The sequence below is a fragment of the Rhincodon typus genome, chromosome 2 (assembly GCF_021869965.1).
Source record: "Rhincodon typus isolate 14 chromosome 2, sRhiTyp1.1, whole genome shotgun sequence".
In the NCBI taxonomy this organism is placed as follows: Eukaryota; Metazoa; Chordata; class Chondrichthyes; order Orectolobiformes; family Rhincodontidae; genus Rhincodon; species Rhincodon typus.
The window spans coordinates 92,114,255-92,136,491 of record NC_063333.1 but is presented as its reverse complement, the minus strand read 5'-3'; the positions used below and the strand labels follow the sequence as shown (position 1 = coordinate 92,136,491).

At 39.2% G+C, this 22,237-nt stretch overlaps 1 protein-coding gene across 1 annotated transcript in view; it reads left to right on the top strand.

Annotated features, from left to right (window-relative positions):
* LOC109920618 (sodium bicarbonate cotransporter 3-like) overlaps positions 1-22,237 on the top strand; it is an 80,428-nt gene that overhangs the window by 29,644 nt on the left and 28,547 nt on the right. Inside the window, exons 10-14 of the mRNA XM_048608541.1 lie at positions 4,747-4,992; positions 11,354-11,459; positions 13,795-13,956; positions 21,222-21,412; positions 21,929-21,932. Of these exons, the coding sequence (XP_048464498.1) occupies positions 4,747-4,992; positions 11,354-11,459; positions 13,795-13,956; positions 21,222-21,412; positions 21,929-21,932 (709 nt within the window). The remainder of the gene's footprint in view (positions 1-4,746; positions 4,993-11,353; positions 11,460-13,794; positions 13,957-21,221; positions 21,413-21,928; positions 21,933-22,237) is intronic.

Genomic DNA, 22,237 nt, shown 5'->3' with positions numbered 1-22,237 from the left:
GTTTTACTGCAACGGTACAAAGTGCTGGTGAGACCACATCTGGAGTACTGTGGACAGTTTTGGTCCCCTTACTTAAGGAAAGATATTTAATTGGAGGCAGTTGAGAGAAGGTTCACTGGGATAATCCCTGATATGGAGGGTTTGTCTTATGAGCAAAGGCTAAACAGGTTGGAACTCTACTCACTAGAGTTCAGAAGAATGAGAGATGATCACATTGAAACTATAGGATTCTTTAAGGGGCTTAATAGGGTGAGTATTGAGAGGATGGCTCCCCTCAAGGGAGAGTACAGGAGCAGAGGGCATTATCTCGGAATGAAGTGATGCCAATTTAACACTGAGATGAGGAGGAATTTGTCTCGGAGGAATGAGAATCTTTAGAATTCCTTGCCACGGAGCTCTGTGAGGCAGAGTCCTTGTGTGTATTTAAGATTGGGATAGATTCATGATCAGTAGGGGATTCGAGGGTTGTGGGGGAGATGCTGGAAGGTGGACATGAAAAATGTCAGATCAGCCATAACCTTTATTGATTGACGAAGCAGGCTTGATGGGCCAAACGGCCTGCTCCTGTTCTATTTCATATGATTTTATCAGTTGGGCAGTGGTAAAGACACTGTTTTTTGTCTCCATATCTGTGGACTTTTTTTATTTAACCTGTATTTGTAGTCAGCCTGTTCAGAGATGTTATTACACACTTCTGGAACAGATAGGGCTTGAGCCTGGGCCTCCTGGTCCAGTGTAGGGGCACAACCACTGTACTAAAAGAGGGGTTAGGGATGGTTAGATTTCTTGCGCCTGCTGTCTATTAGCCTGTTTGCTTGCATCTGAAAAGAGAGAAATTGAGCTAAAATTTCATGGGAAGGTGGATAAAGCTTTTCCATTTAAACAGTATTTGTGATGTGACAGTCTCTGGCCAGCATCCCTAATAGTTCATCACGAATATCTTGGGCAGTGTCCCTGAATTACTTCAGTCCCATGTATCTTGGGTATGTCCTCAGTGCTGTTAGGAAGGGAGAGTCAGGATTTAGATCAAACAATTAGTGAAGAAATGATGATTATAGTTCCAAGTTAGTGATATGAGAGTAGAAGGGGAGTTTGCATGTGTGTTTCCAAGCAACAATACTAACTTAAATAAGCTGTTCTTCAAAACCAGCTTTCACTCTGACTTTTGTCCAATCATGACCACTTTTTCTCATTCAAAACTAAGGAGGCATATGAACAGTTCTGTAGACAAATGCAAGGGTACTGCTGTGTGCTGTTGAGCCATAAAATGCTCACCTATCTCTGTTTATGGCTATGCGTTCTGTTCTGAGGACAGATTGTCAACATTTAAGCCAAACAACAGTACAGTGTTTGTCTGTCAGAATGCACAGTCTTTAAGTAGCTGTAATGGTAGCCTATGGAGGGGGGGAGAAATGTTGTCATTCAGTGAATTTTACATATGTGACTTGAAGAAATTTTGGAGATTAGGAGAAGAAGCGGATAGATCTTGGGCAGTTTTATTTTCGGATTGGTTTAGTAGTTTAAGATGTTTACAGTGGCTCAGGAGTCATTGGATAGTTGAAAATCAGCAGACCCTGAAAGGCGCAATTTAGGACCCTCTAAGTCCTGATGCAGTGATGATACATAGTTGCCAGGGAGGTTTGAACTTCTGGTGGACAGTTATTCGGCATCTGGGACCTCCCAAAACAGTTCCCAACTCTGTTAGAGTCGGAAACTTGGAGGGTTCTAACTTACTTAGGGCGGCAAGGTGACGAGCACTGCTGCCTCACAGCGCCAGTTCAGTTCCAGTCTCGGGCTCCTGCCTGTGTGGAGTTTGCATGTTCTCTGCGTGTCTGTTTGGGTTTCCTCCGGGTGCTCTGGTTTCCTCCCACAGTCCAAAGATGTGCAGGTTAGGTGGATTGGCCGTGTTAAATTGCCTATTAGTGACATGGGATGCCTAGGTTAGGTGGATTAGCCTTGAAGTTTGGGGTTACAATGAAATGGCAGGTGGGTGAGTCTGGATGCTCTTCAGAGAGTCAGTGTGGGCATGTTGGGCTGAATGGCCTGTTTCCACACTGTAGGTTCTATGATTCTACAATTATTACTTTTAATTATCCATGAAGGAATAAAGGAAGTAACATTTGCTTCAATTACAGCTTACCTATAAAATTGAACCCCCAATCATCCTCACTGGCTGCGCCTCCCTACACTTGACTCATTCTATCATATTAGCCACTTAACATTGTCCCCTCACTCACTTGGCTTCTCTGAGGAGTTGTCAAAGCGGCTTTGGGACTTCTAAACCCTGTTCATTTGAAGATTCAGTTCAGTGCTGCCTTCATGGTGTTCTGGGCTATGTCTGTTGGGATGGATGCTGGATTAGAAATTGGGCCTGAAAAGATTTTTGTTTTCATATTCCTTCATGGGATGTTGGTGTCACTGGCTAGATCAGCGTTTATTGCCCTGGTGAATTTAGTGATGAACTTGACTTATTATAGTCCTTGGGGTGAAAGACACTCTCAGTGCTTTTGGGAAGGGAGGTCCAGGGTTTTGACTCAAATGATGAAAGAAAGGTAATATGATTACAAGTCAAGATTGTGGGGGGATGCCACCATGCTTCCATGTTATTCAGACAGTTATCCCAATTCATTAGCTGCTCATGGGTTCATATTGTTTTTGCCGTGATTTGGCAAGTAATAGTGGGTTCCATTTGCAGATGTATTTGAGACATCCCAAATGCACATTTTTCAGGAAATCAGTTTTCACCAATCATTCCATAAACACTCTCTAATTAAAAGCACAGCACCGTGAATGTTGGCTATCTAAAATAAAAACAGAAACTGGTGGACTAACTCAAGCTAGTCCACAGTATCTGCGGAGAGGAAAACTGGAGTTATTGTTTGAGTTCGATATAACTCTTCTTTAGATTTCTGCTTGGTAATTCAGTCTTAATTTCTTTTATGTTCTTCCTTACTCTGATGAAATTTGTGCACTATTTTCACATCGTGCCCTATTGAGCTTTGTCTGTTTTTTTAAGAATGTAAACCATTCTAAATCCCTGTCAATTTGAGACAGCTATTTATGATTGCTAGGTGCTGGATTTAGGTTGTCTCCAACTAGAAAATGCGTAAATGAAGGATATTGATTTCTTTACTTTATGGCCAGGCATGTAGGAATCTTTCTAGCTCCAGGGGGAAAATGAGCTTGTCTGTACTGACCACTTAGGCACATCTTAAATCATAGTAGGTGGATATTTCTAAAATAGTCAAAATTTTATTTTATGAAAACATCATTTTCCATACCTCTGGCATGTATTGACCTGAGGGTGCACTGCATACGTCTCTTGGGGAGGAGAAAAGCAAGGCACCAAAGCTGATTCATGTGAGGGAAATGCAATTCGTTTCCATATGACGATAGAAATAGGGACAGGAGTAAGCTATTCTGCCCCTTGAGGCTGTGCCCCTCATGGCTGAACCAGCACACCTCACCTCCACGTTCCCACCATTTCTTCTTTCATGCATTCGGGGTTTGTAAGTAAACTGCTTTGTGTTTGGGCAAAACCTAGGTTTAAGTGGTACAAGGATGAATTAGTTTGAAAGATGGTGAATGTAATTCCTTTACTCAAAAAGGGAGGGACACAGTAGGATAAGTATTGACCAGTTAGCTCATATCCATCTGTGGGAAGATGCTAGAAGCTATTAGTAAAAACAAAAAAATCATAGGGCACGTAGAAAAGTCAAAGGTAATTGAGCTTACAAAATATCTTTGAAGTAAAGTAATGCACTGTGGATAAAGGGAAACTTTGAGGGATATATTGTACTTAAATTTCTGGAAAACACTTATTAAAATGCCACATGCATGATTATTGTGAAAACTAAGGGCTCACGGTACGGAGAAAAACATTGACATGGCTAAAAGATTAGCTAGCTAACAGAAGCACAGTATAGGTACAAATGGGTTGTCTTCTGTTTAGCAAAAGGTAACTCGTGTGTAACAGGAATCTGTGCCAGGGTCTTTACCTTTTACAATTTAAATAAATTACTTGGATTAAGGGATTGAAGGTACGGTTGCTAAGTTTGCCTTCAGATAAAGATAGTAAAAAAGGACATAAAGCTGCAAATGATTGGGTGAGTTGGCAAACATACAGCAAATGGAGATTATTGTGGGCAAATTGTGAAATTATCAGCAGATGTGGAAACAGAGATCGCCTGTTTAAGACATATGAAGAGAATTGTTTCTTTTCTCTGAAAACGTCCCATATCTATTGAGCTCTTCCCTAAAAGATCGTGGAAACGGAGCTCTTAACTTTTTCAGGCAGAGGTAGTTAGATTTTTGTTAGGCAAAGGATGCAAGCTTCTTGGGGGGGTGGAATCGGAATTTGAACTTGAAGTTGCAATCAGATCAGCCATGATCTTACCAAATGGTGGATAGCTGAGGAGCCAGATGGCTGCGTCTCTGTAACTGTGTATTCATAACAAATCTGACTGCTTATGTGAGCATTTGTTAGGCTCTCTTCACCCAGCCTGTCAAATAGCTGGAATTTTACACTGCAAATAATGAAGAAAGATGCTTCTAAAATATTATAGCTGTGTAGAAGCAAGTTATCATGTCATTGATAGCTAAGATAGCATGTAATTTCTGTGTGAGACAGTCATTCCAGTACATTTGAACTACATGTTGCCACATGGAACTGGCCTCCAGTTTCATTTTATTTGTAAGCTTTCTTGTTGAGAAGCTGAGTTAAATACATATTTCTTCTATTAACAGGGAATACGAGCTTTCGTATCTCTCGCTTCGTGCCAGTATTGGACTGTGGACTGCATTGCTTTGCATAATGTTGGTTGCCACTGATGCAAGTAGCCTGGTTTGCTACATAACACGATTCACAGAGGAGGCCTTTGCTGCTCTTATTTGCATTATATTCATCTATGAAGCACTGGAAAAGCTCTTTACTTTGGGAAAGAAGTTTCCATTTAATATGCAGAATAATCCGGAAATGCTTACTCAATACTCGTAAGCTGAAACCTTCGATAAAGTTCCCTTAAGTTTTCGTAATACAAATTGAAGTATTTTCTGTGACTCCACTGCATAATATTGATCTTTAAACTTCCATTGATTAGATTGTAATTCATTTTTAATTGAGAATTTGCTGTGCACCAAGCCTTTTAGAATGCCCTTACTAAGTATATCTAACCTGATGCGTTATCTGCAGTTCCTACTATCTCTGATTCAGCGTTATAAACCTCTTGAGTTTTGCTTTTATAATTCGATCTGACTTGTACTTCTTTCATTTACTGCTGGTACCTCTTGCATTTCCTGTAATTTCACTATTGAAAAGTAGTGCTGTTTTGTTATTTGATAGTGATTTGGCATTTTATTTATATGATGGTTTTCAAAATGCCTACCTAGTTCTAGTTGATCCCTATAACATTTTAAAACCTCTTTTGCAAAGATTTATGAAAGAAAATTTATAGCATTCTTGTGCATTCTGACCTCAGTCTCAAGATTTTTTCCTGACTTCCATTTTTAATTATTTTTGCAATCAGAAATTTGTGTTTTCTGTATGGTTGGTCAATTATGTTTAACAAAATAAAGCCTTCATACTAAAATACTAATATTACAATCCTTCACCCTCTCAGCTCTACCAGGCATGTCTTAATATTTCTCTCCGTAATTTTTGTTCCTTATTTCTGCTACTAATCTAATGGATTTGTTCCATTTATTTTGCAATGCTTTGTTATTGCTGGCCTTATGATAGAATGCAACTAATGTAGTGCCCAAAACTTGGCAGAGCTCCAGTTGTGTCTTCGAATGGGTTGAGCAGAAAAAGTTCTGTTTACATTTTATGGGTTTATCTACTTAAACTGCTACCTTTTTAATTACAATTTTATTTTTCCTGCAATGTTCTTCTTTTATTTACTTGATTTTAAGATGTATTAGGAGAGAAGCACATCTTTGACTTTAATATGGAGGAAATGCATTTCTATCACTTGTATTAGTCACACCTGCTCAGCGCTGAATATTTATGACGGAGGTGCAAACTTGCAATTTGAAATGCTACCTTTCCCCACTTTGATCTGCACAAATCCCCACATGAAGGGGAGTTTGGAAAAGTTAACCAGTGCAAATAATAAATCTTGGGACCTTAAACCACTAACTGTTCTAATGTTACAATTAAAATTTCTTCATTCAGAATTTTAATCAAATCCTACAGGAAAAGGACTTGTATTTCATTGAGGTTCAAGATAATATTTTGTTTCAAGGCATGCTCAAATTGTGCTCCCACATCCTATTGGCTTATATTTTAAGTTGGCATACATTACCTTCTGGCCAAATGGCTGATAAAAGGTCAATCTATTTGTCACCTGATTTCCATGCAGTTGCTAGCTGACATCACTGATTTCAGATCGATTTCAAGAGAGTTGAGAATTGAAGTCAGGCCCTTCCCTATTCTTTGTATCACAATGATGCACATTTACTAATGGACGTGCTACAGTGCTCTGAATTAGTTTGCATTATTTTGAGCATTTCTCCCAGTGCATTAAATTACACTGGAATGCTGGCATTTCTCAAAATAGAACATTGCACACAAAAAGTGTTGTTTTACAGAATTTAGAATTGGACTTGCATTTAGGAATATGTGAAGCAGTATTTTAATATTCGAACACTATTTCACTGAATTAGTTTAAGCCCAATTTGGGATTTATTGGGAATTATTTTACTTATTTTAATAAGTAAGAGTTTCACAATTGTTGGCTTTGAGTGAAGTCTTACCATGTGTATGTGTAAATTATTTCCTTTTCTGTATAGGACGACAGATTGTGTTGTTTTACCCATTTTCAACATGAGTGGGATTTTAGTCAATGCCCTGTGTATGTTATGCGAATTATATATCTGCTTATATAATCCATGTACTTGGTTTCATTCTTCGAGAGGGGATTCTTTGTTCCAGTGCATAGTAAGAACAGAATATCGCAGAGGAACGGGAGAAGGCCATTCAGCCCATTAGTCTTGCTCCACCATTCAACATGATTATAGCTGATCTGATCATGACACCCAACTTCACTTGCCTGTCTGCCCGTTATAACCCTTGACTGGAGGGTACATCTAAAATTTCTATAACTCAGCTTTGAAAGTCATGTCAATGAATATGTACAGTGTTCTCTGGGGTTGGAGAATTCCAAACATTTACCAACACTCAAAAAAAAAAAGTCTTCCTTCTCTTGATCTTAAATGGGACACAACTTTATTCTGAAATTGCATTCCCAGCTCTAGATTATTTAATAAGAGCTAACTTCTTTTCAGCACTTACCCTGTAAAACCCCTCATAATCTTAGGTTTCGTAAGGTTACCTCTTACTCTTCTAAACTCCAAAGACTGACAGGCCCAACTTGCTCAAGATGTGTTCAAAGGCACCCCTTCAACTTGGTGAACCTTCCCTTAACTACCTTCAAAACAGTTAGGGAATCTCAAACACACAGTGCAGAAGAAGGCCTATCAAGTCTGTACTGCCAAAAATATACTACCTATACCAGTCCCACTTTCACGCACAATGCCCATACCTTGAATGTTATGACACAAGTGCTCATCCAAGTTCTTTCTCAAGGCTGTGAGGTTACCTGTCTCGACTACCCTCCCAGGCAGTGAATATCGGAACCTCCCCATCCTCTGGGTGAAAACCATTTTTATCAAATTTCCTCTAAACCTCCTGCCTTTCACTTTAAAATTGTCTCCTTTGTTAGTGACCCTTCAGTTAAGAACCTGCCTTCTATCCACCTTGTCCATAACCTTATGCATTCTCTCAAGTACCCCCCAACCTTCTCTGATCTAAAGAAAACAACCTGAGCTTATCCAACCTCTCTTCATAGTTAAAATGTCCCATCCCAAGCAGCATCCTAGTGAATCTCCTCTGCACTCCTCTCCAATGCAATCACATCCTTCCTATAGTATAATGAGCAGAACAGCACACACTGCTCCACTGTGGCTGAACCAAAATTCTGTACAGGTCCAACATAACCTCCCTACTCTTTTATAATCTATGCATCAACTGATTAAAGGCAAGGTATCCTGCCTTAGCTACCCCATTAACCTCTCCCACTGCCTTCAGGAATCTGTGGACGAGCACGCCAAGAGCCCTCTGTTCCTCTGAGCTTCCTAATGTGCTAAGTTCTCTTTTGTTGTCTTGTTACTACTTCCAGGTACATCACATTTATCAGGGTCACTGATCTGCTGATCTGACCAATTCACTTATATCCTCCTATGACCCATCTTTTTGCTCACCGTCAACCACCTGGCTAATCTTTGTTTCATCTATAAACCTACTTATCATGCCCCCTGCCCCGCCCCCGCAATCCATATTCTCATCTGCAGCACTTATGAATATCACAAATTATGAGACCAGCACTCATCCTTGTTTTACGGCACTGCGTTCTGGGCTGCAGTCACACAAACGACCTTCTACCACCACCTTCTGTCTCCTATCACTTAGCCCATTTTGGATCAAACTTGGCAAGTTACTCTGGATCCCATGAACTTTTACCTTCTTTATTATTTTCCCATGTGGAACCTTGTTAAAGGCAGTGTTGAAATCCATATAAACTACACCAACTGCCCTACTGTCATCTATGCACTTGGTCATTTTGAACAATTCAAATAGATTTATTAGACATGACATCTCTGAAAAAGCCATGTTGAAAATCCCTGATCAAGCATTGTCTGTCTAAATGAAGGTTATTTTTTTCCTTCAGTATTTTCTCAAATAACTTCCCAACTACTGATGAGAGACTCACTTCTCTGTCTCTGTTACCCTTGTAAAGTGCAACCACATTAGCTGTCCTCCAGTCCTTTTGGCACCTTCCCTCTGGCCAGAGACTTAGAGCCCCTGTTATTTTCTCCCTCACCTCCCACAGCAGCCTGGAATGTATCCCTGTTAAATAAAGAGGCACCAGCATTCTAGGTATGATCTCACCAATGCCTGTACAGTTGTATCTAGACCTTCTATTCAACTTAATCATCTGCTGTATCTGCATTTTTTTTTTTTTTTTTGCTTTAGGATACCCAGGTCTGTCTGTACTACAGCATTCTATGATCTGGTTCTGAGGAAGGGTCACCGGACCCGAAACGTTAGCTCTGTTTTCTCCTCCACAGATGCTGCCAGACCTGCTGAGCTTTTCCAGCAACTTTGTTTTTGTTCCTGATCTACAGCATCCGCAGTTCTTTTGGTTTTTATTCTATGATCTCTCCGCGTATGTAAGCTGCCTTGCTTATCATCAGCAATGTGGGCAACCTCATTTTGCTCCCATCTGTCAAATTTTTACTCCCTTGCGAAACCTAACTATATGACTTTGCTGACTATATCTTCCTTTGTAACTTACTTTCCTACCTTTTATCATCAGCAAATTTAACTGCAGTATATCTGCTTCCTTAGGCAAGTCACTAATATGGATTGTAAATTGTTGACCCAATACTGATACTTGTCTGATTCGACAAGTTGCAGTGTGTCAACCTGAAAATGATCCATTTTCCCCCACTGTTTCCTGCTTGTTGTACTATCCTTTCTTTATGCTGATATATTGCCTTCAACACCATGAACTCTTAGCTCGTGTAGTCACCTTATTGTGTGGAATCCTAGCAAATACCTTTTTTAAAAATCCAAATAAATGGCATTTTTTTTTTTTTTGTTTTTGTTTTTTTTTTCCCCTTTATCAATCCGAAAGAACTCTGAAAAATTGTCAAACACAATTTCCCTTTCTCAAAATCATTTTCATAGATTTATAGTAGACTTTAATGTTGTGATATTGCACGCTTACTAATGGTTTGCAGCATTTTTCCCAGGGACAGGCGTTAGGCTAACTCACCTATAATTTCCTGTATTCTATCATTCTCCTTTCTTGAAGAGTGACATTACATTTATTGACTTTCATTCTGGGACTTTCCCAAAGTTTGAGGAATTTTGAAAGTTTGCAACTAATGCATCTGCTAACTCAGCACTACTTCTAAGATCCTAGAATGCATGCAGTCAAGTTTTGAATTGTTAGTATTTAGTCCTGATTAGTTTTTATGATACATTTTGTTTGCCTAGGATTAGTGATTGTTTTGAAGTTCTACTTTTGTCCCTGCCCTTTCCTCCTCAGTTTTCTTTTATTGGATTGCTGAACATGTCTTCCTCGTATCATGAAGGCAGGTACAAAATCCTTACTGCAAGTGACTTGCCCTTAACAAATAGCACAGCAGACTTGAGGGGTCAAATAGCCTATTCATGCTTCTAACGTGTATGTTCACACGTACAGCATTGAAGTTTCTTCACAAGTTACCTCTATAGAATGGAATGAGTAAACAGTTTCCATAAATTTTCCATATCAACAAATTGTTATTCGATGAACTTTCTGGAGAGAAATTCATGCCCTTTTCCCAACATTAGCGATGTTATTGCTTAAGATGCAGGATAATTGACTTTTTGACCTTAACGGACACAAATAACAATACATATCAGATCTCCAACATCTATGGTACTTCGCTTTTGCATGTATTAAAAAATAATGACATTTCATCTTCAAACAGAGAACTTGTAAATTGTGTAAATTCACACATCCTAATCCATGTGAGAACTTACTAGTTTGTTGTAAGTTTTACTCACTGGAACTGTATTTTCTGGAAGAATACTGTAATCATACAAGTGCTGTAATCTTGCATTTTAACTTCCAACATTGAGCCCTCGTGTCCTTTATTTGTGATAAAGATGACATTTTGGACTTTTGACTCAAACCTGTCTTCAGGATCTTTACGTTTGTTAAGAAGGTCCGTTTCTTCACCCTGGCCATTTTAGCCCCACTGCTAGAGTTCTTAGCTAGTTTCTCTGATGTGACGGTGTTGGTGTTGGACTGGGGTGGACAAAGTCAGAAATCACACAACACCGGGTTATAGTCCAGCAGGCTTATTTGAAAACGCAAGCTTTCGGAGCCTCAGTCCTCCTTCAGGTGTTAGTGAGAGAGGTCTAATCAGTCACAGAACTTGTAAGTAAAAGATCAAAGGTTCAAAGCTATGGTGCAGGGTTATAAGAGATCTTCAAAACCACTCCCACCACTGACTGACTTCCCTTGTTATTTCTCATCTCTGACTAACTCTAGATCTTGATCTTCTGAGCCATGATTGTTAATCGGTGCTAATCTCATCCTTGTATTAACTGAGCTACGTCCACCACCTTTTGCTCTGTTCCTGTCTTATTGAAGTTTCTATTTACTTTTTGCTTTAAAATCAGAGCACCAATACGGATAAAATTAGTTCACAGTAGGAATTATGCGATTTGTGTTTTCCATTTGCTTGTAACATTTTTTTAATATATGGTGTTTTTTTTTAATTTAATAAATTTTCTTAGGTGTGCCTGTGTTGAACCATTTAATCCTTCTAATAAAACCCTTGATAACTGGAATCGAGAAAATACATCTGCAGATAATATTTCATGGAGGAATCTTACAGTTTCAGTGAGTATTGTTTTAACAAGGTAAACTTCAACATGTATGCTATTAAACAGTTTTTAAATTTAAATGTAAGATTGCGCTAGACATTCCAATTATTCATATCTGCCTGTGCTAAATAAAACCCACAAGCTGTTCTTTTTGCAGAATAAGGCAAGTCAAATCTGTTTGAGCATGCTTCACTAACGCACCTTATACAATGTCGTGTCAGCCTGTTTGAATGCATGGAAGGAGAGTATTTTGTACTGCAGTCATTGCAATCCTGTTTTTGAGATTAATTTTGATATCTTTTGATTCTCAGATTATCTGTTACTATATTTCCGCATGTAATTTTCTCAGTATGCTTTATGAAAAAGTATTTCACTACTGTGAAATTGATTTGTTTGTATTGTATTTTTGCCATCTCATCTGGTTTAGTTATCCTTTTGAGGTATAGCAGCATTAGAGTGAAGACCAATTTTTTTCTGCCTAAATAGTGCAGATTAATTCCTGCTAAGAGAAATAGATCATGCTGCATCAAAATGGATGCTTCTATCTTTTTTCAACCTTCTTATAATTTGGCCATCACTTCATTCAGTTAGAACAAGTATAAACTATGTAATTCACCTAGGGGACATTTGTCCCTTAAGAAAATCTTGACCTCCATACCTGATTCCAAATTTTAACACTAAGTTTTTTTTGGTGACTCTGCTAGCGCTCTTAGATTAATTCGTGCTGCTTCATTTTGTTATTTTTTTTGCTTGCTGTATTTGTGGTTGTTATTTTATGGCACAAACCAGTCACAAAACTACAAAGTCATGATGCTGTTCTGGTTACAGCTTGCACTGTCATCATGAAAATTTAATTTACTAAGTTGTAGTCAAAATTGGCTAAGTGTCTCATGATAGATGTATTGGTAGATTCCTGTTTGCAGTATCTTGTTGAAGAAAACCTTGTGGACCTGTGGAGTCAAATGATTATTTTCAGTAATATAAAACAAAATTGCGGATGCTTGAAATACAAAACAAAAACAAACATTGTTGGAGAAATTCAGCAGATCTGGCAGCACCTGTGGATAAAAAGCAGAGTCAAAGTTTCAAGTCCACTGGACTCATATTTAACACTGCTTTCTCGCCACAGGTGCTACCAGACCTGCTGAGTTTCCCAGCAATTATCAGTTACTGATGCTGTTCAGAACTGAATCACTGGACTGGCTTCAACCAAAACTAATCATGAATGGTACAGGTGAATGAGAATTTCTTTAGAGGACATGCTGACACTGTCTTTGGCTGTGGTCAAGGTAAGTACCCTAACCAAATTTGCTGAATCACCAGAAATATTGCTGTAGATTATGAACATGAGCTTTGGTGAAAGCAATAACGTCAGGCTTTCCAGTTATGTTTACCTCTACAAAAATATGCTAAGAAGCAACTTGCCCATTTGGGTTGTCAATGCCAAGAGTTATCAGTGTTTCATGGCTATGTGTTGTATTAGCGCACTAGTTGCATTGACAAGATGGTTGATCCAGTTTATGCTAGAATATCTATAGAGTTACTGGTCTCTTATTTCTCCCTCTTTCTATTTTTCGTTCTGCTGGTCTGATTCTGCTTAGGATTAAGTACAAAATGTCTAACCCATCTTCAGTAATATGATGTTCAGTTAGGTATTCACTTAATTCCTGGAATGAAGAAGTTTTCTAGTGAAGAAAGGTCACATTTAACAAGTGACTCCGCATAAAATGTCTTCCTATTGTGCATCCGACTCTCAGATTTTTGTGTAATCGGCAAAGTAAATCAACATTTACAGGTTGCAATTATCACTGTTAGCCTTAAGTGGCAATTAGATGATTGGTGATAGGCTGAGCTTGGCAAATTGTTTGGTTCTGGTCCTTTTTGTGATATCTTTTGAGCTAGCCACGGTGGCAATGTTAGCAAAGCATCAGTTCAAATAGCTCCTAATGGACAAGCAGATTGACAAGAAGACATTCCTGGATAGCATCTCCTGCCTGCTACCACTTTTTCTTTGAAATCCGAAGGATTGCCAGAGGAGTGGGACTGCTGATCGTTTTGGTCCCTGGAAATGAAGGTCTACTTTTACATGACATATATGAATAATTACAAATTTTTAAGCCAAAAGTCAAGAGTCAACTTAAAATGAGATCAACTTTTATACAGGTTTATATGTAGTATATCAACATAGCTTGATTTATGTTATTCTTTGGGACATATGGACACAGACATTGTCTTCCTAAAGTACATTTTGTGAAAAATTTTGTTTGCTGAATGCTGTGGAAATGCTCATTTTTACATCCTGTCTACAAATTACATATTAATATATACTTAATTTGTGTGTCCTTTCTTAGAACTGTCGAAGATACGGTGGAGTGTTTGTTGGACCAGCGTGTGGACAAAATGGGCCTTATGTGCCTGATGTCCTCTTCTGGTCAATTATCTTATTCTTTGCAACGTTTTTTCTCTGCTCCTTCCTGAAACAATTCAAAACCAAACGTTATTTCCCAACAAAGGTAAGCAGTAATACATTCTGCGTTTGAATGTAAACTATCCTATCATCTGGAATTTGTCTTTGTCTTTTTTTTCAATCTACTTTATTTAAATATGTTTTCTAATCTTTGGTCTTATTTGTGACAACACTACTGAATCTCTCCAGTAAGACTTTCATCCCTGTCAGGGCTGAAATATATCTAGCCATTGGCACATATGATAATCTTGTAACTGACTGTGAAACATTGTGAGGGATAATCTGAAATTGTTAATGCAAATGATCATATAATTCTTCTCCAACTCTCTTTTCCTTTACGTCCTTTCACACTTGTCATGTTTAGGGCATCTTTCACCAGTGGGTTATGTTCCTGATCTTAAAGTTCCGAAAGTAATTGTCTTTGGCCCCCTCCTCTTCCTCATTGAAACTTTGCACTTCGGTGTCAACATTGATTGATATGGAGTTAGGTTCCTCATCAATACGGATATTGGTACAGTCTCAACCCTTCAACAATCTGTAGCTGGGCTGCTTGTCCAATATCCAGTCTTTGAACTATAATTTTCTTTTTAGTCATTCATGGGACATGGGCATTGCTGGCTGGCCAGCATTTATTGCCCTAGTTGTCCTTGAAGATGATGAGCTGCCGCCTTGAACTGCACAGTCCATGTGCTCTAGGTGGTTTCATAGTACTCTTGGGGAGGAAATTCTGGCATTTTTAACCCAGTGACAGTAAAAGCATGGAAATATATTTCCAATTCAGGATGGTGAGTGGCTTGGAGAGGTACTTGCAGGAGGTGGCGTTTCTATGTATCTACTGTTCTTATCCTTTATAGATCAAAGTGGTTTAGAGTTTGGAAGGTGTTGTCTAAAGATTTTTGGGAAAATTCTGCAGTGCTCCCTCCGAATGTCATCGGAAGGAGTGAATGCTTGGTGATGTGGGGCCAGTCAAGCATGCTGCTTTATCCTGAATGGTGTCAAGCTGCTTCTTTTGTTGGAGCTGCACCCATTCAGGCAAGTGGGAATATTCCATCACACTCCTGAGTTGTACCTTGCAGATGGTGGAAAGGCTTTGGGGAGTCAGGAGGTGAGCTACTTGCTGCAGTATTCCTAGTCTCTGACCTCCTCTTGTAGCCACTGTATTTATATGGCAAGTCTAGTTCACGTTCTGGTCATTGGTAACCCCTAGGTTGTTAGTGGGTGAATCGACTTTTATACATGTGTATATGTAGCACACCACTGAATGAATGTCAAGGAGAAGGAATTACGTTGTGTCTTATTGGAGGCAGTCATTGCCTGGCATTTGTGTGGCATGAATGTTATCTCTTGAGTATAGATATTGTCTAGATCTTGATGCATTTGAATATGGGTTGTTTCAGTATCTGAGAAGTAGCAAATGGTGCTGAACATTGAGCAAACATCAGCAAATATCCCCATTTCTGACCAGTTCATTCAGTTAACAATGGAAAGGCCTTTAACAAGTTCAACAGCCTTGCACCGGATTATTTGCAATTGTGGGACTCACTTGACCCCAAACTGAGTTTCCAGTTCAATAAACTTTCCACGGCAACACTAAGCAACTGCAACTTTCAGAGCATTACTAATCTCTGCTCACTTGCTGGTGAAATCCTTACCCATGCCGTTTTTATTGATTTACTTTGGCTCGAGATATGTCAAAGTGTTAGATATTTGGATGTGTGTTTTTAAATCTGAATCATTGTTGTCTTTCCCCTTTCTGACCCAACATGATTAATCCTAGTCTATTGTTTCTGATACAACCAGCTCCCAAACTTCATGTTGTCTGCCTTATGTGAACAGTGTTCAAAGTGCATTACATGTGCTATTGTGTGGTTAAATATCTAAGCAGGAGATACAGAAAAACATGAAAGTCTAATAGAAGCTCAAATTAATCTGTGCTATTTGAAAGCAATTTGCATCTCTTAAAGATGGCATTTTGACTGGATTAGGGTGCTTGAAGTCATTCTTGCAATGTGTTTTCCTTGAGAAACAGCCAAGAGTAGCAAAGTAGACAAAATGCAACTAGATTTTAGTGAGCACTGGAACCTTTTGTTTAGGAAGTAGTCAGGAAATAGATTCCCATAATGGATCAGGAGACCTTCCAGATAGATGCTTTGTAGTCATAGTAGTCATGGTAACAAACCAATCCTGATTATCCGGATCGGTGCCACAATGTTCAGTGATGTCAAGTGGTGAGTGAACACATTTTCAGGTGTCAAATCCTCACAACTGTACTACAAGCCTCATGCATTGTTTAATGCAAGATAATCCTTCACTTTACCATCACCAACCTTTTTGTAAATCAGGCCTCACTTTACACATCCATAGCATTCCTTTGCCCTCATGCACTCATGAACACTGCAGCCTTCATGCTTCAATTTTACAGTTGTGCACACTGCCAGTTTTTCACGCATGGCAGCTATGCTTTCCAAGTTAAGGGCACAACCATTGAGTGGCAAGTGGATAGGCTTAACTGCAATTCCACATGCTGATGATGGAAAAGGCACCCATCATTGTTTGAGTGACTGACTGACAGTTCATAATTAATCCTCCTCACTCTCATCTCACTTCCCCTCAGGGGTCACTTGCAAATTAGATCATTAAGACAGTAAACTTCTGGTTTCTCATTTCCTCATGCTGCAACCCTTGTAGCTTCATCCTTTTATATACCCCAAAAACTGTAACCTGACCGGCATTGATGGAAGAGCAGGAGGACAATGAAGATAAAACCCCATTCATTTATTTTTGTTCATGCAGCCAGCAACTGCAACAGTGATACTATGACTCCGACATTTGCAGAGTTAGGCTGACGACTGAGACCCTTAAGATTGGTCCCATCCACCAATGTGTGGAAGTCCTAAATTAATTTCCAGCAGATTCCATTTTTGCCAGCAGGGAAAAAGGTGTAGACATAAATTATGTAGGCAGGAAGACTAAATGGGGCCATGTTTAATTTTTTACTGAGTTCAAATAAATTCCATTCTTGATGTTCCAATAGCCCTAACCTGCGGTGTGGAGTCACAGATTTATTCCTTTATTCATTCACGGGATGAGGGCATCACTGGCTAAGCAGCATTTGTTGCCTGTCCCTAATTGCCCAGAAGGCAGTCAAGAGTCAACCACATTGCTGTGGGTCTAAAGTCACATGTAGGCCAGATCAGGTAAGGATGGCAGTTTCCTTCCCTAAAGGACATCAGTGAACCAGATGGGTTTTCCAACAATCAACAATCGATTTCACTGTCATCATTAGACTAGACTCTTAATTCCAGATATTTATTATATTCAAGTTCCACCGTCTGCCATGGCAGGATTCAAACCCAGGTATCCCAGAATGTTATCTAGATCTCAGTGATAACAGTCCAGCAATAATACCACTAGGCCATTGCCTCCCCCATTTATTCCAAATTGGACATGTTCTTAAGGGCAAGCAAGATCCAAGTGTCATGATCTGAAGCTCTTCAAATCTCCAACCCTTTTTTAATGGGAAATAAGGTTACTACTGTATGTTTAAAGATAAACAGTAGCTGCTGGAGTGTTTTAATTGACAGGGCACGCGACAAAAATGGTTAGCCCTTTATTCCTTCAACTTCAGTTAAACTCTGGACATTTTAGAAGGACAACTAGTACAGCTGAGCCTATTATAAATGCTTGTCTGAATTTTAAAAAAAAAATCAAAGACTACTTCTCAGTTGGCATATATTGGTCATATTTTGATAACTGAGGTTAGACAAGGTATTGCTGTCTTTGCTAAATACAAATCTGAGTTTTAAAATGATTGGATTCAATTTTTTTTTCCTATATCAAGTATCTCTTGCATTATTAGATTGTTAGAATTTTTATTGTCTCTACGTAACTTTTTGAAGGCTGTCCATAGTGAATGCTGGAAAAGTGGATATGTTGTTGACCTACGAGCATGAAGTGGAATAGAGTGTTGGCAAGGACCTGTGTTGGAATGGAGAGTGGTTAGTGTGAGGGCTTAGGACTAGGTGACTTAACAACAGCATTTAAACCTGGGATGGACTGAGGCAAGTTTTGTAACATACCCATCCCTGTCGCTGTTTCCCATCTGCTCCTGGGATTGGTGGATCAACTCAAAGCTACCTGCAGCATCACAAAACAAAAATTGAGATGGGCATCGCCCTTCAGTATAGAAAACTTGATGCTATGGTACATTAGCCCATTAAATTAACAATCTTCTGCATTGAGGCCAGGTGCGAGTTCCACTCCGAATTTGGATGAGAATTTTAACGGGACAGAGTGAAGGAAAAGATGGTAAATATGTCCACAGCAATTCTTGATGCATTGACAAACCACATAGAATGCTTGTAGTCACTGTCGGGGTATGGAGGAATCTGACAGTAACCTGGCACACAGTGCAGACCTTGGAGCCCAGCATGGAATTGGTGCCCAGTTCTGTTACTACACTTTAGATACAACCGTGAAGCAGCATTTCTTGACATCACTGCTTCCATTGTGCCCCAAGCAGAGGCCATCTTGCATGCATGTGCTGCAATATTTGCAGAGTGAAGGTGTGAATTGTGTCTCCTGCCACATATGCTGAGACTTCTATCCTCATGGCTGTGACTAACCATTTTCAAAGGATTGGCACCGTTCACAGTAATCCAATATTCTGTGCTACAATAGATTAATGGATGTGTAATGGCACTATGGGACACCAAATGCTGTCTCAACATGATGGCATTCATCTTCCCAAAACTGCCAAAGTCCTTGTTGCTTGTCAGCCATCTAGCATAGACAGCTGCCATGCTGGGAGAGAAAGGGAGGTGCGGGGTCTTTGTGCAACTAGAGATGTGTGCAGGTTGTTCTTCACAGCCTTCAGCTGTCTTCCTGACCTGAAGCCTTTGATTAATCACGCTGGAGTAAAACTGTAGTGGAGCACAGAAACGGCATTAAATGAATTCACACCGGTGTTTAATTTAATTTACTTTTGAATGAACTATTGGATGGTTTGAAGACATTGATTTGGAACATTTTGTTTTGTATGACTTTTTGTGTTGTGATCCAGAGAATGTTGTTGTGATGATCAGATACAGGGAAAGTATGGGACTGTTAAATGGGAAAACATTGGCTCCACCAATTGCTGTATCAGTGAATGCAACAATCAGGGACAACCTGGTTTTATGTTGGTATTCTCTTCCCTCCCAACTTCCTTATCCATTTCTCTTCTCCCACCTCCCTCAGCTGGTCGTGATATATCTAGTAGCAAGGATTCACTTTAGTACAGGATGTAGCCAATCTGGACGAATCCTGAAATGCACCCTTGCAAGTACTTCAAGGCTCCACCAATGTCGTTCAGGCAGCAGATGCATTACTTGCACAGGCCAGTGTTTTGCTTAATGACATTTAGAGCTTAGAGGTTTTGTGGTTACATTTTTGAATTTATAGTGCCTGTAAAGAAACAATATGGTCAATAACCCCTCCACCATCAGGAACTTTGCTGTCCAGCGTAAAGCGATGTGCTCACTCTGGATAGAAACCATGCAATACAACACACTTTGGTCACATGCGGAGTGTCTAGATCCAGCAATGGATAGTTAACTATAAGATGCTGGGATATGTTGCCTGCTCCAGCATAAAGTTTTTGATGGTCATGATCGCCACTGGCAATGCTGTTCGCACGTTTGTGATACACCAGGATATTTCTGTGACCACCTTTTTCAGTAAAATGGTGATCTTCAATGAGGTAATCGAGACTCTTGTCCCTCCTTCCACATTGAACAGTTTGACCTCTTCTGTTACCTCTGCTTATTTCCATCTCATAGTGAAGGCTAAAGAGCACAGAATCTGCAGCACTTTCAAATGGGTGGAAGCGTTATGAACAGAATTCTTGTAGAAGAGATCCAGGGCCTTAACCAATTTCAACACCACTTCTTGTAGAGTTCACCACCTTTTTAACTAGCAATATAAACCATCAAATGTTTTTCACTGGGATACTGTCAGTGCCAGCTTGGAAGTATTAAAGTAGCACTAGTCGACTTAGACGTTCTTATTACCAGATGTCCCTAATTACAAGATTAAGAAGGAACATTGAGTTCAAAAATGGCACCACTTGTGTCAAATCAGCATTTTGTTGCACTCTCATACTTGTGGTGCTCCAGCTTTCATGTTAATCACCCACCCTAACTGACAATGCTGAAGAAAAGCATTCTCCTAAAAAAAAAACACTGCCTCATCCCCCAACTCTTCAACACCCCCCTCACAGCCCCAATAATGTTACATTCCTGTCTTTTGCCTTCTCTTCATCTATCATGGTAGTCATGCCCCATTTACTTCACTATTTTTATGCTTTCTGTTTTTCATATTTTGCTGTTTCATGATCTGCATATCTTTTGGTAACAGCTTATCAGACTTTTCTAGAATAATTTAAGTGAATTTAATTGTACTAATCTCCTGCCAGATTGTATTTAATAAATGTTTGCATTTGTAGTATATAAATTAGTAAACTAATTAATCTCTACAGAACTAATAGAGGGTAGCATTTGCCAAGAGATAAAAGCTAGTATACATGATAAGTGATGAATGATACTGTCTAGGTTGCACCTGAGATAAGTAAAATTTATTTGCTTGCACCAGAATTCTTCACCCTTCACTCCATTGCTGTTTCTAAATTTAAAATGTGCCAGCAATGGTAAATTGACCTTATTTTCTGTTTTTACTTTTTAAAGGGAGAATATAATTTCACAGTCCCGGTAGAAACTGGGATCTTCCTACAATGTGGGAGAAAAAGCATGAGCATTACTGGTGCTGTTTGAGTGCCAACAGCCAATTAAACGGTGGCAAACATTTGGGATCGTGTGACCATCCTGATTTATTTTGTTCATAGTTTCAGGAGATTATTATTTGGAAGGGTGATAAAATGGATTTTCCAATGAGATTAACTTCCTGCAGGACTGTGGAAGTGGTGGGGATTTCTCACCCAATTCTTGGATGGGGTAGATCAAGATGCTGTATTGCTCAAATGTCTTTGTTTTAAAAAGGCTACTAGGAAAGGAATAGAAATGGGATAAAAAAGAGGTGCAAACATTTGTGGGGTTAGGAAGAGCACTTCAGGTTTACATTAAAGTAAGTATTTTTGTACATTATCTTGTGGAGGTGGTCTGCAGCATTGCCTTTTTAAAGTACTGACTCCTCGGCCATTTGAAACCCTGATTTTTCTGATTACAATCAGCGTTTGCTACCACAGTGTGGATTGATGAAATAGAAACTCTAACACACTTTCAGCAATATATTTAACAAGTTTTTTTGAAATTGTAGGTGAGAGCCATTATCAGTGATTTCGCTGTGTTTCTTACCATACTAATTATGGTATTGATTGACTTCCTTGTCGGAGTTCCTTCGCCAAAGCTTGAAGTACCTGACAAGTTTGAGGTAAGAGTTTCTTTAACAATCTCCCTTAACATGCTAGTTTTTTTAAAGCCATGCTTTATTTTATATATTTATCATAGGTGTATTAAAATTATGAATAGTAATCGTAATGTTTCATAGTATTTTTTTGAAGAGATAACCGAAAGGATTGAGGGTAGTGCTGGTGGTTTAAATGGATTTCCAGAAGGCATTTGATACAGTGCTGCATAACCAACTTAAGGAGAGTTATTGGTCATGGTATAAAAGGCTGGTTTCAATTTTCTATTTTTTTAAATACTTTTAGTTTTCAATAATTGAAGCATCATTTAAGAGAGTGAATGAAGAGGGTTGCACTTGTATGTCCAAAAGACAAAAGTGCCTCCTAGAATGACTGAGATAAAATGAGTCAAGTTGAAGATTGCGTTGCACTTTTCCAAGTAGAGAAGTTATTCTGTTGTGTCAAAAAGCAGGAAACATGGTACTAGGAAGTGATTTAAGACTTTCCAGTTTCAGCTACCTTTAGGAATCCTTACAGTTGTTGACAGAAAGACCTTCCATTCTTTCTGGCAATTAGCTATTCATTTGCCGCAGTTTTTGCTTATTCACCCATTCCTTAGTGGGGTACCGCAGGGATCAGTGCTGGGACATCAGTTATTCACTATATATTAATGATTGATTTTAGATGAGGGAACTAAATGTAATACTTCCAAATTTGCAGATGAGACAAAGTTGGTGGGAGGGTGAACTGTGAGGAAGATGCAGAGGTGCTTCATTGTAATTTGGGCAAGCTGGGTGAGTGGGTAAATGCATGGCAGATGCAGTATAATGTGGATAAATGTAAGATAACAAGGTGTAGAGCTGGATGAACACAGCAGGCCAAGCAGCATCAGAGGAGCAGGAAGGCTGACATTTCGGGCCTAGACCCT